This window comes from Cheilinus undulatus, linkage group 15 (genome assembly GCF_018320785.1).
Source record: "Cheilinus undulatus linkage group 15, ASM1832078v1, whole genome shotgun sequence".
NCBI lineage: Eukaryota > Metazoa > Chordata > Actinopteri > Labriformes > Labridae > Cheilinus > Cheilinus undulatus.
Window position 1 is genome coordinate 22,810,574 of NC_054879.1, and position 18,223 is coordinate 22,828,796.

Genomic DNA, 18,223 nt, shown 5'->3' on the forward strand with positions numbered 1-18,223 from the left:
GTATAAACCTAAAAAGAATTTAAACTGTGTTCGACTGAACGATGGATTTAGAACAGTGGTTTCCAAACTTTTTTCATTGAGGGCCACATTCCTATAAGCATCATGGGCCCATTTTGATATGTCTCAAATTTAGAATATGGCAGTAAAACCAATCATACGCAGTTCAAGACAGGATTAGTAATGAATATAAAGAATAATAGAATATTCCTTAAGAAAAACACAGCCTACATCACAGCTTTACATTAATGACTGATGAGACAAATCACCAATCATTTTTAACCCAACCCAATTTTTAATGATTGTGTCTCTCCTGGACTCAATGTCTTAAAAAACTTGTAAAACATTAACCCTGTGGTGCACAGTCAAGCTCTAAACATCCTTTTTAGCACAACCTGGGCTTTAAGAATATGTGTGTGCTGCAGTAATGTCACTGGAAGTTTGAAAGAGTTATGGGACTATAAAGACAAAAGAAACAATGCTAAATGGAAATTAAAACTCAAAGATTTGTATATGCTGCACAGTAAACAAAAGGGTTAGACTGTGCACAAACTTGTTCTCCCATCTTTTGGGGACCAAAAAGTGAAAAAAAAAATCATTCTGTGACAAAAAAAATTCAAAATATTCACATATTTACAAAAGAATCCATGTGCTTCTTCGTTTTTGATATTTCTGAGATATTATTTAAAGCACTTCCTGTCTGCAGAGACACGGAGGACACATCACAGGCTTTCTGTCTCTCTTTTTCGCAAAGTATGATGTGACAACAGAACAGCCTGCCATTGGTTGTCAAAGCCAGTCACAAAGCGTTGTGGGATGCAATATGGACAATATGGTGGTTATCATTCACAGCTAGTGGCAGAGACGATTGCAAAATGGATTAAAAATGAATAAAAAGACATTCAATATTGGATTTAATAGTCGGGATTTAATCTTTAAAGATCAAGCCAAGTTCCATACTCACTTGTCAATAGTGTCATTGGCAAAACAACAGAGTGCAAGAGGAGGAAAAAGTAAAAGGCTCTGATTTATGGTTCAAAAGTTATTTAACTTAAACTTCATCACTTATTGTCTTATACAACAGCATCAACCTCAACGGGTCAATAATTTTAGGTTGGTAGTCAGGGAGCCGGGATGTTCTGGCCTCCACTGGCTCCTCCCAAACACGACACTCCTATCATCAAAATTTCAAAGAACTGATTTTCAAAATTGCAAATTTGGTGCCCCCTTAGCAGACAAAATTTGACAAATTTCCTTCTTTGTGCCCTTTAAGTGTCTAATGAAGGTAAACATTTGGCTGTCGAGTAAGCTATTCCACTTTTTATCTGTCTTCTTCATCTCTACAACACTGTTGATGTAATGTCTACAGAGCGGCTGAGTAGTACACAAAAGTGGAGTTGACCTTTGTTCAAAGCTGTAGGAACTTGTGTGGACATCTACCTGCGCTTACTCCATGTCCTGAGCTGACCAGGTCCTCGCTGATGCTGTGGAGCTGACACACTCCAGACTCCTCGGCTGCCATGTGCATGGGCTTAGTGAGCAGGAACTTCCTGTTCAGTGTCAGAAACGGTACGATAAGAAGTTATTCATCACAGATACTGAAGAGGAATGCTGTCATATTTAAGCCTGGGATCTATTTTTACATATTCTAGGACTTTAGGAATGATCAGGTTGGAATTTAGTACCGTAGACTGATTCAAGTTTGAAACAGGCTGTAAAGTCTTCACTTTTCACTCAAGACATGTGAATGCTCTATGTTCAAAATGCATGCAGATACAGATGCTTTCACTCCTTACTCCGCATTCATTTTATCGTCTCTTCTGCACATCCAATCAAAGCTGAAGGACATATTCTGAATTGAACATTATTGATCATCCTCTGTGAATTAAAATACTGCTTTGACACTATAGTCTTGTGGCTTTGAAGAGAAAAGAGCAATAACTTTATTTTTTTCTGGGAAGAATAAGAACCTTACTCTAAACATAAAGCTCTACCTCTGCAGGGATCCTTTCTGCACTAGTTTTAGACACTTCTGAGGACATTCAGAGCATGTCATGGGCAAAAACAACTTTTAGATAAAAGATATGAGGCCACTGTCAGCTGAGGAATGGGACAATTCTCTTCCTTTACCTTTTAGCTATCTAGACAATCAAATAAGAGAGTTTAGGAGTACAAGTTCTCCTTTAAGGCTCTGAGAAATGTAAAATCCATCCCTCTCTTTCTCTCACTTGTTGGTGTTGCTCTCCAGCAGTAGCCAGCGATCCTCAGCCACCAGGAAAACAGACTTCAGGTTGATGGGGAGAGAGATAGAGTGAACCTGACCCTCCAGTACGTCCAGCACCTCCAGCTGGTTGCTGCAGAAAGCATTTATAATCACACATATCAGGGATTGAAAGTATTATCTTATAGATACCGTGCAGTTTAACAGTGATGTAGATGATCATTTTTAAATCAGAGAAGCGTACCCGTCCTCCTTATAGAAGAGAAGCCAGTTTTTGTGGGCGAAGTCACGACACATTTTGTGACCTCCCTGAAAACAACAATCAATACAGAAGACATGTTAGCTTTAAAATAGGTATTTTTTGTAACTTTGCTGTCCCATAAAAATATTTACAACAGAGTAATGCTGACTAAATTATCCAATTAAACCAAATACTGATATCTAGTATAGTGTAAACCTCACACATAGTGAAAACATAGTCCATCTTAAATGATTAATGGAAATTATCCCTAAAGAGGCAAGGTTTAAATGACATTTGTCCCTGGTGGCAGTAAAACCTCTGACCTGCTGTTCTTTGCTGCTCCACCAGCTCGATGCTCGGGTGGAGGGAGGATCGCTCTCCGGGGACAACATGAGCCTCCGCACGGCGCCGGTTTCCATGTCCAGATGGAGAACTGTGTTACTCTGGCGGAGGGACGAACAGGAAGACAGACAGAGGAAGTAAGAACTTGTAGTGGAAAAAGCTCAGACAAAATGGAAAAATGGTAATAAAGAATGCTTTCACCTCTACACAGTATGCTGTTACTAGACTAGAAATAAAAAAAACACATCACAGGAAACTGAATCAGTAGAAAAATACTCAAGAGAGTCAATAAATACTGTTACTATAAATAAATCGAAAGAACTGGGTGATTAATTAAGTTTTAATTTTATGGAGGATTAAGGCTTCCCTCAATCATTACTGTCTGCATGCTGTGTTGTACTCATTTTATCAAAAAGTTTTATCATGTGTGGTAAATGAAGTGCATCTTCCATTCCTGCTAAAACAGCTCTCACTTTAATGTAGGTGAGGAGCAGAGGGAGCTCTTGCACATACTCTAGTTAGTTTGAAAAGAGAGAGAGCAAAAGGAGATAACAAAAAGGCAGTGGATGGTTAAAAAAAAGGTAAAACAACTTCACTTATTTGGAACTTTTAAAGGGTGATGACTGGATAATGCAAAATAGCTGTTAGGATTCGTCCTGTTGCCCCTGAGGCAACATAAAAAATATATACAACCGTGTGAAAAAACTCCAAATGATTATGATGTTTGCTGTGATCCTGCAGCCCTGACAAACTGTCTGACTGTCCATACATCCATCTTTTATCTGTTTCTCTTGTCCTGCTGGAGGGTTGTAGGGGGCTGGAGCTGATCCCCGCTGTCGTTGGAAGAAGTGGTGTAGACCCTGGAATAAACTGCAGTTCTTCAAGTGTCCACTAGATGCTGTCTGCAGAAGCAGCAGGAGTTGCATCAACAGAGAATGTTCAAATGTCCATTAATAAGCATGTCTAAAGTCTGAAAAAGAACATTTTGGTCTATATAAAAACATTATACAGGGGGAGAAATTTTGTATAACTGGTCTGTTTCAGGGGTTCCAGTAGTATCTGTATGCTCCAATGTGCAGAAGATGTTGTCCTAAGGGTGAGCAGCATGAGTCTGACCTGTGACCAGTTAACCTAAAGAGTATCTCTGAACTGTGGGAGGCAGGCGGAGTATCTTGAGAGAACCCTTGCATGTATAAGGAGAACATACAAAGTCCACACAGAAAACACCACTCAGACTGGGATTCAAACCAGCAACCTTGTTGCTGTGAAACAACAGTACTTTAACTTCAACAACATGCAGCCCTGTCTACAGCCTCTTTAACAGTTCTACTGATGGGCTGATCACATAAAGGGATGATCTCCTGGTTCTGATTAAAAAGAATTTTGAGGATGTATTACAGAAAAGCAGGACATTACTCCCATCAGTAGAGAGTATCAGTTAAAGGGTAAGGGTAACATGAATACAATAGTAATAAAAACATTATTTGTATAGCACTTTAAAATCAAGGTGTTCTTTGACACCTTCATGCAAAGCATGAATATGAACAAAGCATAAGAAATAACAAAAACCTAAACCCAAACAGCAAAAGAACCAACGGAAAATAATAACTGTAAGTGTAAGATTATTTTTGTTGTCTTTGTTAATCTTTCTCATGCCAACTGTTGCACAAGGGTTAGGTGAGGCGATTGTTGTTCAATGACTAGAAACATTTTGATGCAGAAAAACATTTACAACACTGTCCACTATGTCAACAAAAAAATCTGATAAAAATGTAGATCGTCCTCTTATCTACAGGGGAGATGAGACTTCAAACAAACTAAACATAAGTTTAGTAAGCCCTTAATTTTTGGATAATTGATAATAAGAGAAGACTAAATCTGTGCTAAAAGGTTAAAAGCAGACTAAATATGGCTAATTAATATGTATTTTCAGCTTAAGAGTAAAATAAAGACTAAATCTAGAATATCTGCCAAAAATAGCAAATCAGTATCTATAATCAGTAGCTATAAATGCAACCACTTAAACATTAATAATTTTTGGGACTCTGATTAAGGTTTCCAAATACAAAAAAGAAGGGTTTTGAATCAGTTTTTGCCATCAGAGGGCGCTTTTCTCCAGCAGGAATCCCTAGCAGCTGTTCCAAACATCCACACTGGGTTTTTATGACCACGAGGTTTCAGCTGCAGCTCAGTTTTATGACACAGAGCCACAGGGGGGTCGACCTCAGTCCAGGCAGCCCTGCTCGGCTGTCATATTTTCCTCATGACCTCTGGGTCGTGACATACACATGGGCTGTGACGAGCTATTCAAAGAAGGCAAACCCCATTTCCTGTTTCTATACATACTCTGTCTTTAGAGGGAGAGCATGTGTGAGGGCACGAGGATGCCTAACATGTGGAGACGACATAACACAGTCGGCGTGTTTCACTCAGGAAGGGTTTGTGGAAGGGTTTGGGTTCTGGTTTGGTCTTTGGATTTGATGTTTTTTCTCCATGCACTAAAAAGCTTAAATTCAAGCATCTATATTCATCTCATTTACAGTCTAAAATATCTACACAGTCCACCACTAAGAAAAAAAAGCAGTATCCGTACATTGAAGTTAATAGTTATAAATTTACAATAAACCAATCTCTGTATTTAAGAGTTAAAAAAATACTATTTTTTTACATCATAAAAGCAAACATTTCCAAGAAAAGAAAAACATCTGAGTTTTTTTGAGATTATGAAGTCTTTCAGGACATTAAGAAGATTTGTCAGATTTATTTTGTGCACTGAGGACCAGGCCAGCCCATTCTCTGATGAAACCAGAGAATGGGCCCCTGACAAATCCAGAGAATAAGCCCCTAACAGACCCAGAGAATGGGCCCCTGACCAACCTAGAGAATGAGCCCCTGACAATTTTTTTTTTTGTTTTCTTTTTTAAGATTTATTTTTGGCATTTTTTGCCTTTATTTGATAGGACAGTGGATAGAGTCGGAAACAGGGAAGAGAGTGGGGAGAGACATGCAGGAGATAGTGCCACGGGCCGGATTTGAACCTGGGTCGCCTGCGCACATGGTGTGCGCCTTAACCACTTGACTACCAGCACGCCCAACTGTTTTGTTTTTAAATGTTTTACCACTTCAAACCCATTTTTGCCACTTTATGTCTATTGTTTGCTTTGTTGATGTATATTGTCACTATTAACCCTTTTCACCCCTCTTTTCTTTTTTTTTTTACAATTTTTGCCAATTTTAATAGAATTTCACTATTTGGTATGCCAATTTTTACTACTTGCAGCCTCTTTTCACCATTTAGTCAGCCACGTTTCGTCACTTTTAATCCATTTTAGCCACTTGAAAATCTTTTTTCCACTTTGAAATACCATTTTAAATTTTTTTCCAGCCATGTTTTCCATTTTAACCAATTTTAGTTATGTTTTTAGAAAAGGGATTTACATTTTTAAAAAAGGCTATAAACTAAGGGTGTGACTAAGTTTAAAATATTATTGGTTGCTTGAATAAGAGGGATTTTTATTCAGGTAAAGGACTAAAATATGGTTATCAAAGCTTAACTTTACAATAGACCATGATTTTGCTGACCTCCATGGGCCCCCAGTTTGGCTGGGCCCCAGAAAGCACTCCCCTTTATCCCTCGCTATGGGGGCCCTTGCTGAGGACCAACATCCATCCTTGCTCCATGCTGAAGAGCCTCGTCAGAAATTATTCCTCCAGGATGTCACAAGAAACTGGCTCCTGTCAGGGTGGCTTTTTGGCAGTTTAGTTTCACAAGTAACATTCTTCACTTTTAATACTTTGAAATAAGATGTTTTCCTGGACTCTTCAATGTAAAATGCTTTGAAATGATGTAATTACATATTTGGACAATAAATCAAACAAAAACACTTGCTAATATTTGAGTTTTTGCACTGTGAAGATAATTTTAATTCATTTTCCATGCCTTTTAGTGCGTAAGCACAGCAGAAACTGCATGTTTTGTACGCCATGGTTTCCCTGACTTTCCCTTGAAGGCCGACGACCTGTGAACGAACTCTCCGATGTCTGGACCTCTTCACTTTTAGACAGACGAAACATGATCCATCATGCTGGTATTTTTAGAAACCCTCCTCTTTCCTAATATTCTCCAGCTGTACGAGACTTCTGACTGGAGAAAAAAAAACAGTGTTCATTGTTCCTGTGTGACTCTGCCGTCATAGATCGAGGTCTTATGGGGTAAGAGAGGGTTCAACAGCAAACAACCACTAACCACTGAGAGCTTACAGAAACTATAACGGTCCTGTGAGCAGCTATTTTAAATCAGTGAGGAATCTGTGGTCGTCCTCTGAAAGAAGGTTTAAATACCAGTGTTACATAAGTGTCACAGTACGTGTCGGTAAACAAGGACATGAGACCAGAAGAGATGATTCCTTTATAAACATGCTGTCAGTGTGTGAGTTTAAGGCTGTGCTGGAATACCAATTCAAATGAGCAGATTACTCTGTTCTCATTGGATACAGTTTCTCCAATAATGGCTCATTTGTGTTCTTCTGGGAAAAGTTAGGATGGCCATCGTCCTCATCAACTATAATTTAACTTTAGCTTCTTTAACTGAGAGATTTTTTGTTTTATTTCCCAGCTGTCCCTGCTTTCTTAAAGGTGTAGCTCCCTGAAATCATTGAATCCAAATGGACACAGATCTGCAGGAAGACCAGTGCAAGCCAAGGAAAACTGTGATTATGTTGAAATTTACAGCAAAATCTGGTGCACTTATTTTTTCATCAAACAAAGGTGCTGTGTCCTATATGCTGGTGCAAGCAAAATACTAGTGCTGGTAGTAATAATACTAGTGCAAACACTGAGACATGGGCCATCATGACCGCAAACAGCAGCCACCATCATCACTCACTTCAATCAATCAATAATCATTTGTATTGCAACAATTCATAACCCGTTATCTCAGACATTTACAAAGAGGGTCATTCTGTACTCTCTGTTAAATTATTCTTAAGAGCAAACATCAATCCACCATGAATTTTTCCACTCTTTAAAGCTGCTAAACATGAGATGACTCCAGTAACCATACAGCATAGCTGTATGGTATGTCTTAGCGCTAAACAATACCTGCAGGGATGTACTGCATAATCAGAGTATTTCCTGCCCCCATATGGACAAAACTCCAGAAGGACAACCAACACTGCAGCCCTCCATCAATCTGGCTTCATCTCAGTGTCTAGACAGAAGCCTCTCCTCAGTGCAAAACTCATGACAGCCCACTTGGAGTTTGATTGAACTGTTTGGTATCAATTGAGGAAACCAGGCACTGCTCATCAACAATCAATACTATCCCAACAGTGAAGCATGGTGGTGGCAGCATCATGCTGTGGGGGTGTTTTCCAGCAGCAGGGATGGGGAGACTGGTCAGGGTAGAGGGAAAGCTGAATGGAGAAATTTCCAGAGATATCCTCAATGAAAACCTGTTCCACAGCTCTCAGGACCTCAGACTTGGCTGAAGGTTCACCTTCCAACACAACAATGACCTTAAGCACACAGCCAAGACAACAAAAGAGTGGCTTAGGGATGACGCTGTGGAAAATCCCCCAATCCAGGTGTGCAAAGCTTGTTGAGTCATTTTCAAAAAAGACTTGAGGCTGCAATTGCTGCCAAAGGTGCTTCAACGAAGTACTGAGTAAAGGGTCTGAACACTTATGTCAATGCGATATTTCTGGGTTTTTTTTTTTTTTTCCATAAATTTCCCAAAGAAACCCTGAAATTCTGTTTTCACTTTTTTCAAGATGTGGTACTAAGCGTAGATAAATGAGAGGAAAAATGAATTTAAATGACTGCAGCTTTAGGCTTAAACATCACAAACTGAAAAAGGTAAAAATGTCTGAAAAGTTTTGTGAATACTAACCTGCTCCTCGTGCAGCACCACTTGTCCATCCAGAGGACTCCCGAGTGGAGCTATGGTGACAAACGGCTGCCAGACTCCGCTGATGGTCCGTGGAAAGACGTCATAAAGCTCCATACACCGAATCGTCTCCCCTCGCTCCTTCATGGAGAACAGCGACACTGGGTTGCACGTGGCAACAAAGAGTGTGTCTGCAGAAAATAGACAGAATGTAAATAATTCATTTATTTCAGACTGTAATAATGAATGACTATGCTGATTGTGTTCGTGTACCATCTTTGGTGGTGACATCACAGATGATGTTGACTTCATTCATGGGAATCTGCCAGTGGGATTTCTCCTCACTGAAGCTGAGAGCTCGACTCTCCTGTCTGTTACATGGATAACTCTGCACACGCAGAAACACCGGGCCCTGCAGATAAAACACAAAGTCAATCACACCAGCACTGTTAGGCATGATTGTTTGGTGCTGTACCTAAGTACTGTGCCCTTCCCGTCTGCTTTCACATTAGTAACGTTGTTCTGTGCCCAAGCACACTTGCATATGTACACAATCTGATACAGGTGGTATAGTGCTTAATTGATGGGTAATTCCACCACTAAGGAGAAAGAAGAAGAGACATCCATGGCAACCTCTTGTGTCAACAGCTGTTTATGTTCTGTGTGGACAATGGAGTCCATCCTAAAGGTTGATATTTTTTATTCGTTTTGGAGAGGCTAACATTGCTCTGCTTCTGTCATCTACTGTGCAGCTAAGGGGATGAAATGGCTCCATTCTTGAGCACGGTTGGTTGTGCTTACATCATTTGTGAACCATACTCTAGTATACATAAATAATGCCTGAGACCACCGCTACAAAACACTTATACAAAAGAGTTTAAAAAAACATACCATCATACACAGGGATTCAAATGTGTTTTAATGATGTGCTATTATTAAATGGATATATTCTATTTAGCTTTTGTTTATTTCACCTGTGATGCCTCAGCTTGAACAGCTTGATTCATGTTGTTTCTGATGATAGTAAAACCTGAACAAGTGCTACCATATGTGCCTTCTGCGTCAGCACACAGCCCTGTGGTCTCATGCCCTTTTATGAGTATAAAAATCATACATATAGCGTCAGTTCAGGCAGGCCACAGAGACAAGCACTGCCATATAATAGAGATCAGCTGATGCCCAGCTGATTCGTTCTGAGCTCACTATTGGGTAATTACCCTCATGCTGAACTACTCTAGCCACCTACTACTTGCTGCTCCCTCTGCAAGCCGCTTTCTGCCACCCTCCTCCACCTGAGCTCCTCATTATTCTGCTTCTGACTTAATCAGTGTCATTCTGTTGTCATTGATGCCTGCTCTGCTCTGAGGTTTTTGTAACTTCTCTCCCTGCCCCAGACTTTCCTTGTAGGCACAGAAAAGGCAGGAATATGTGCTGTTCCTGCTTGATGCTTTACACATTGGCTTGTGGAAGGGCAGGGCTAACAGCCACACCACTGAACATATTTTGAGCTTGCATTGACTTAAAGTAGGCAAAAATTTTAACTGCAAGAGACACTTCAAATGATTTTCAGAATTGCTGAAAAAACCAACACTAGTTGAAGGAGAGGTGTGAGCTAACTTTGCCAGTACTGCAGAGACACCAAGCGTCTTGGTCCCTCTTTCTTGTGCAGCCCGTCTCTGACTTCTCTCTGTTAGTCTGTGTCTATATAGGATTATATGGTCTATATGAATTTTTGCAATATCCAATATAGCAAAAACTCCAGCAAAAACTCTAGCTGACATTTACCGCAGATAATCACAGACATCTACAACCAGTATATCAGTTGAAAATAGTGGCTGAAATTTTTCATACCTACTGGTGCCGAGATTAACTTTTTAACTTCAAACCTGCTAATACCGATATAAGGCTGATAACATGCATCCATAGTCCATAGGATTGTGTTTGTGCATATGTGTATCCCCCTCCTTTGTGTATGTAGCATATTTGTAGAAATAAAGAGAAAATTAACCTTTTCCGCTAGGGATTAATGAAAAATATAAACATCTCCTTCTGAACATATTCTCTTGTGCGTTTACCTTGATGTCAATGGGGTGCGTCTCGGTGGGACAAAGCAGTTTGCGGCGAGCGTTGACTCCTTGGTTTATGGTCCAGTACCCGGTCATCTTGATCTCTGGCAGTGGCAACCTGAAGATTTAAAGATAAGTTGTGACAGCTACCTAAATTACAAACCCCCCTTCCACAAAAGCTGGGGAGGCTGTGGAAAATGTGAATAAAAGTAGAATACAGCAATTTACAAATCCATTTGCCCACAAATCCATCCTAGATTCATCTAGGTACAGTAAAAAGACAATATATTTATGTTTAAACCTAATAGTTTTAGTATATTAGAATCAAAAATACACATACTCTGAATGTCTGTTGATGCCTGCAACATCTTCCAAAAAATTGGAACTGGGGCAAGAAAAGATTCAGAGAGTTGTGTAATGCTTAAAAAACACCTTGGACATCCCACAGGTAGGTAGATAATTAGCAACAGGTGATAGTACCTTGATTGGGTATAAAAGGAGCTCTTCTGAAAGGGTCAATTATTCACAGTTACAGTCAGTCAATGAACAATGCGCCTCAATATGCAACTGCAAGGAATTTTAGAGATCTGACATTCAACAGTCCATAATGTCATCAAAAGATTCAGAGAATCTGGAGAAATCTCTGACACTTATCTGGTTCTAAGTTAATCTGAGATGAACTGACAAAGTGTAAAAGTGTGCTGTGGTCTGATGAGTCCACATTTCAAACTGTTTTTGAAATGATGGCCGATGAGTCCACCAGGCTAAAGAGGAAAAGGACCATTAAAAAAGGTACATACAGGTTTTGGAGAAACATCTGCATCCGTCCGGATGTATTTTTTAAGCAACCCTGCTTGTCAACAATGCCAAGACATATTCTGCACGAGTTACAACAGCATGGCTTCACAATGAAAAAGGGCAGGGCCTAGACGTCCTGCTGCAAGCAGTCCAGACCTGTCACTCACTGAAAATGTACCATACATCAGGTTCTCTGCAGATGACACCAGCAGAGAACTCCCTCTGGGGAGCAAGCAGTGATTTCAGCATAGAGAAACTCTACCAAAAGGCCATGTTTTGAGTGGTTTATGACTATGCCAAGCTTTAAAAGTGAGAAAAAAATTCCTGAAAGTAGCGAAATAATCAGGCAAAACAAAAAAAGTAAAAAAAAAAAACCCAGAGTGAAACTACAGCAGGTGGGAATGAAAAAAGCCTCTGACAAAAGCCTGAACGAGGGGTGTCACACAACACTCTCATATGTTCCATTCTAAAGGGGTCAGGCTTTGATCAGTCCAGTTTTGTCATGGTTTAGCTAATCAAATTCTGATCTTACCTGTGTTTCCTTCACTGATGTCAGTCCAGTCTCTCTCATTGTGACAGGAAATCCGTCTCTCATAAGAGCTCCAGATCTTTTGTCTCAGCTCAGTAGAGATGGTTGATTGGCTCCCAAACCGCTCTCCATCTACCAATTTGGATTTTTTTTTTTTATCAAATTACAACAAAGGATGGGGGAAAGGAAACTGGCACTCAAACAGGAGCTAGCTACTGTGGCCCACATTAGAGAGCTGTTTAGTACAACAGGCTCATTCATGAACAGTTGATGGCACATCACTGTTTCAATTAAAAGCATGTTTGTGATGAGATTAGGATTTTTTTTCTGTTCTACTCCTCGAGATTCATCTCCCTCCATCTGGATAGACGATGCTAGATGCTAGGAGGTCTGCAGGATTGAGCGATTTGTGATATTGATCACCTCCACACCAGGTAAGTCTGATAAACTGTGGAAAAAATCAGTCTTTTGTAAAGTGTAGATAATCATTGCAGCCTACAGGTCCATTTAGAGATTAGCTTTCCTCCATTCCCATTCATTCCTAATAGCCCCCAACAGACATTCAGGATCATGTGATTGCAAACAACCTATACTAAGCACAAAATACCACAATGGAAACCCTGCACTGTTGAGTAATCCAAGATACACATCAGGCAAAATGGGAAACAAATTTCACTTTCAGAACTTCAACTATCTGTCTTCAGTCCCCAGACACTTACTGAGTGCTGTTAGAAGGAAAGGTGAAGGAACATGGTGGTTAATAAGGACCTGTCCTAATGTTTTTGGAACACGTTGTAGGCATTAAATTCAGAGTGAACATACTTCCAAATAAAGAATGAAGCTGATCAGTCTTAACATTAAATAGCTTGTCTTTGTGCTGTATTCAGCTGAGTCCAGACTGAAAAGGATTTGTAAAACAGTGTATTATTTTTCAAGTCTTACTCAACACAAAATGCCAACTTTTTTGATAATGGAGTTATCCTTTTTCTTATCAACAGTTGCATGAATTACTGGATTTCACAGTCATGGTGTACTTAGGAGGCTACTTTCAACTGATCACATCTTTTAAGGAGCTCATAAGTTTGATTTGATGAAATAAAAGGCTTTCATTTTATCCCCAAGTCTCCAGAGGAGCCTTTTAATGCCGGACATGACTCTGCGTGCTTGGCTTGTTGTGTCTGGCCTGATGTTTACCCATCCTCAGTATAAAGAATGAATCAGAGCTGGAGTTTAGCCACAGTCTTATTGGCTGCAGGTGGGGTGAAATATGCAAAACAACCGAATGTAGAGATTAAATGAGGATAAAGGGGTTGAAGGGTGGACTGAGCTTTAACAATAAATATTTCTTTGAATGGTAACTCAAAGAAACACATATGAGAAGGGGTTTCTTCAATAATTGTGAATCAAGACGTGCAATATTGGCTTTTATGTATGCTTAGTGTTATGGGTTTTAAACTGTTTAAGATGAGCTTTAATGTCTTAAAACAAAGATCCCACAAAAAAGTGGAGAATCATCAGAACTGGGATGATGATTGGGGAAAAACAGAACAGATAATTTTTACAATAAGTTATGCAGCTGTTAAAGGAAAATACTTGTTTCTGCTTGTCTCTCAAGACTTTACTCAAGAGATTCACGAAATTTAATTAATGAATGTTTTTAAGTTCAAATAAAACCACAGGAGACAGAAGAAACAAATATTTTCCTTTATTTAAAGACAAAACTGTACATTATGAGACAATGTAGTGGATATTAGAATAAAATCTTTCCTTTGCAGGAGATGTGAGGTAATGAGAATGATCTAGAGTTCGTTAAATACTTCAGGAATCAATGAGGAGACTTCATGGAAGCCACCAGATCAAATCCACTCTGAAAACCAGTCATGAGGCTAAAGATACAATCAGTCAACTTCAAGCATGTCAGGATTTCACCTCTCAAAGTTGCAAGTATTCAAAATGAGAAGATTACATCTGTGAGATCCTCTAGTGTTAATGTGTACTCAAACCACTGGACTCTTCTGCTGCAAAAACCTCTAGGAGTTTTTCCTCTAAGGTTGGCCACACACTAGACAATTTTAACATTCATTTTATTTGTCCCCCACTAAAGATTGTGAGGGTGTGATTTAGGTCAAGGTTTATCGTAAATGATTATTTGTCCAAACAATCCTCAAATGTGCGGTGTTAAAATCATCATCAGACTTCTCCTAAACGTGCTGAGGCTTTGGATATAGATTTGATTACTTTCTTGCTTACTTTAGTCTTTCAGGATTTTATCTGTTATAGTCAGTTTATTTTGATTTCTAACTATTCTTTGTGAAACCCTTTGAGCTGCATGCTTTTATTTATTAAAAAAAATGATGTTGGGGAGCGCAGATAGTCGAATGGTTTAAGGCGCTACCCATGTACGTGGTCGGCCCGGGTTCGAATCCGGCCTGTGGCCCTTTACCACATGTCTCTCCCCACTCTCTTCCCTGTTTCCGAATCTATCCACTGTCCTTCCTCTATCAAATAAAGGCATGAAAAGGCCCAAAAATAAATCTTAAAAATAATGTTAAACTTGTGTATTAACGTATGCAACTTATAGTTTATTATCTTAGTAACACTATGTTTACCTTAAATGATCAGGCATCCTATTAATGAGAAAATGATTTAAGGGAACAAAAGGGAGGCATCTATTGTGCATGAGTGATGATTGAGTGATATTAAAAGTCTTGATCTATACATTTAAATGTATTCTGTCTGCTTTCTTGCATTAGTCACTGCTGCTGTGTGATTTCAGTCTGAATTATGTTTAAAACCATATTTTAATGAGAACCAAACCATAGTTTGCTCTGAATTGATAAAATGTGCAAAAATATACAGTTGACGACAAAATTATTAGCCCCCATATGAAAATGCATTTTTTAAGTATTTCCCAAGCGCTGTTAAACAGAGCAAAGGATTTTAACCCTGCTTCCAAACAGCCTTGTTTTATTTGGGCGCTAACATTATTTTACTTTGCACACAGAAATGACATTATTTCACAAAAACCAAAAACTACCAGGGTCTTAATGATGATCGCCCTGATGCTAATAGTCAGTTGTGTCTCCTTTTTGCTGGATAAAAGCCCGCAGTCATTTGTTGTACTTGGTCTTCTGACATGGACCTTAGTCTTCAGTTCACCACTTAGATTTTAAATGGGATTCAAGTCAGGCTAGTCAATAAGGTTCACTTTGGTCTTCTGGAGGTAATTCTTCACCAGGAGCCATGGATGGTTTGGGTTGTTTTCATGTTGAAGACAAAGTGATGGCCCAGACCCAGTTTAACTGCTGACTGCTTGAGGTTTTCTTTCTCAATCCCCACATTTCCTTCTTTCTTCATGATTCCTTCTACCTTTACCAGATTCCCAGTCCCAGACTCACTGAAGCATCCCCACAGTATACTACTCCCACCGCCGTGTTTCATTGTGGGGTTGGTGTCCTTTGGGTTCTTTCTCCAAACATCACCAATGTCTCTGTGGCCAAAGAGCTCTAGTTTGGTCTCATCAAAGGACATGCTTCCAGAATCTTTCTCCATGTTGTCCTTAGCAGACTTCAGTCTGGCTTGAAAATGTCTCTTCTGCAGAAGTGGACTTTTTCTTGGTCCATTCCTGTGCAGGGCTCTAGTGATGGTCTTCTTTGATACTATGGTTCCTGAAGTCCTCCACTTGTGTCTTGGCAGTTGTTCTGGGATCTTTAGACACATCTCTCACTAGTTTTCTTTCATGTCTTTTCTTTTTCCTCCTACCTCTGCCAGGCTTATTCTGGACTGTGTGGCTCTCCTTGAATGTCTTGATTATACTGCTCACTCCAGTTCTTGGTTGTTGGAAACTGTGAAGCTGTGATAATTTTGTAGATCCTTCTCCTGCTTTGTGAGCATCAACAACTCTTTTTCTCAAGTCTAAACTGATTACTTTGTATTCTGCCATGATGCATCCTCAGTGACAGCTCAAACCCCTACTGAAGTTTTATACTCTGTGTAAATGTAAAGATAACCCTCAGTTTAACCCAATTTTGCATGGTTTGAGCATTGCAAAGTTAAATGTTTGTGCTATGGCTCAACAAAAAGGTCAGTTTTAAAGGGAAATCATCATTTAGACCCTGGTAGTTCTTGGTTTTTGTGAAATATTTTTTTTTCTGTTTGCTAAAATAATGTTAGCATCTTTAATACAACTAGGATGTTTGGGAAGGCTGGGTTTAAAATCCCTTGCTCTGTTTAAAAACATTTGGGAAATACTAAAAAATGAAATTTTTATAAAGGGGCTATAATTTCATCCTGATCTATAAATACTGATGCCAAAGTCTTGTATGATTATGACTGGCTATAAGAAGCTAACTCCACTCCTTTAAGGTGATCCCACTCACTGAAACTCTGGGTTTGTGTGTAGAGTTAATAACCAACACTCCATGATCATTTAATGAGAACTTCTTTGCCAGTGGCGGTAACAGCTGGCTAAAACATAGTGTTGTGCTAACTACATAGTACACCCCCTGTTAAGTGAGAGAGCTTTCACTGTTTTGGTCCAAACAGTTTGTACTGAAAGTGAAACTAAACTGGTTTTATCTTGTTGTTAGCAGCATTGGTCTCTGCCACTGCTGATTATGTGCCACAGTTGAGTTCTTACTCCTTAGCCAGGTTGACAGAGGTGGGCTTGGCTCCAATCGGAATCCCGTGTTTGTGCAGAGCTTCGATGAGAACCTCCCGCATGTCTTTGTTGTAAGAGTCGAAGTCGAAGACGTTTCGCACCACGTTGGCGAGACCCTCATCTGGGAATTTCTGCAGTAAGGAAAGGAACAGAGATGGAAGAGATGGAGGGATAATAGGAGAAGCACAGAGAAGATGGAGAGAAAGTTAATATGATTTACAGAGGTCCCTGCACAAACAGAGAGTAACTCATCTCCAGGCTCTGACACACCAGTTCAAAGTCTTCGTTCTCCTGCCTCAGCCGTACTAACGGTGTTTGAGATATAAATGGAGAGATAAAAGTTACATACTGCATCAATAAATCTTCTATATGGTACAGTAACCATAGTGATACGTTTGTGAATGGACAATAAAAGCAGAGAAACAGAGTCAGTGAGCTGAAGCAGACGCCCAGGCATCACGTCAAGTTCATTAAAATCAAACACAAATCAGAGGATCATAGCAGAGTCCCTCTGGAGGGCTGAATGTCACAAAATAAAACAATTCTTTCAGCTAGGACTGTCAAGTAAAGACCCTGAAGTGCACAGAACGTGACGGTGCAAACACGCATTAAACGTGAGATTTGTTCACTGAAACCGTCTCATTTAAAACAGCATTAAAGTTAATACATTAGGAGACATGTCTAATGATTTCTGAATATGATGAAAGGCATTATTAGGACTATAACTGTGATTTAAGACATCCAAATAAGGCCTAAATATCCTTTTCCATCAACACCTCTCTTATAAACCAGTGACTGTTGAAGATCTGTCTGAATTGATCTGGTGATCCGGTGACCAAAAATATATTTATAATTAAATGTGAAATGTAAATTAGCCTTCGATTCAATGATCTTGTATTCCTCTTCTTCTGCACATGTCAATAATGGCACAGATTTATGGCTGAAAATGGTGGCCAACGGGGAAATCAGATATAAGAGCTTCTCTCTGCAGTTAATTATTGATCTAAAGGGGTGCAAGCTGAAATCTTTAACTGCCCTCTCCTCTTAGCTTTGTTATGTGGTCTCTCATTGGTATTTTTTTACCCTCTCTGGAGTTAACATCCGAGTAAACACACAGAGATGGAGGAATGTGCCGAACATGATCATTAAATGTAAGGAGAGACACTACTGCATGCAACTACAATGCCTTATTTTATTTTTATTTTGTCTTTCTGAATCAAAGTTTGCAGGCACCTGCATGGTACACAGAAGTCTTAAGGTGAGGATGGAGATGGAAGTCACCACAAAAAGGTAAAAAAAATCAATTTCCGCTATTTTTTCTTCACTTTTAACTCCTAAATATCTTTTGATTTCATTTTTGCACAATGTTTTTCATACGCAGCTCAAAATCAAAAAGAATTTAACATCTGCCATGCTTTTATTGCTCATCGTGTAAAAAAATAAAGATTTAGGTTGTCAAAATGTTTGATACATTTGATCAGG

At 39.4% G+C, this 18,223-nt stretch overlaps 1 protein-coding gene across 3 annotated transcripts in view; it reads right to left on the reverse strand.

The window, feature by feature from the left end:
- vwa8 (von Willebrand factor A domain containing 8) overlaps positions 1-18,223 on the reverse strand; it is a 101,225-nt gene that overhangs the window by 42,525 nt on the left and 40,477 nt on the right. For all 3 annotated transcript variants that reach the window (XR_005992966.1, XM_041806697.1, XM_041806698.1), the window contains 8 exons: positions 16,721-16,872; positions 10,764-10,872; positions 8,962-9,100; positions 8,692-8,879; positions 2,783-2,902; positions 2,463-2,527; positions 2,226-2,351; positions 1,438-1,547 (listed from right to left, as the gene is read on the reverse strand). Coding sequence is in view for 2 of the 3 variants with exons in the window: in XM_041806697.1 (XP_041662631.1) it covers positions 1,438-1,547; positions 2,226-2,351; positions 2,463-2,527; positions 2,783-2,902; positions 8,692-8,879; positions 8,962-9,100; positions 10,764-10,872; positions 16,721-16,872 (1,009 nt within the window). In the remaining variant the exon portion in view is untranslated. The remainder of the gene's footprint in view (positions 1-1,437; positions 1,548-2,225; positions 2,352-2,462; positions 2,528-2,782; positions 2,903-8,691; positions 8,880-8,961; positions 9,101-10,763; positions 10,873-16,720; positions 16,873-18,223) is intronic.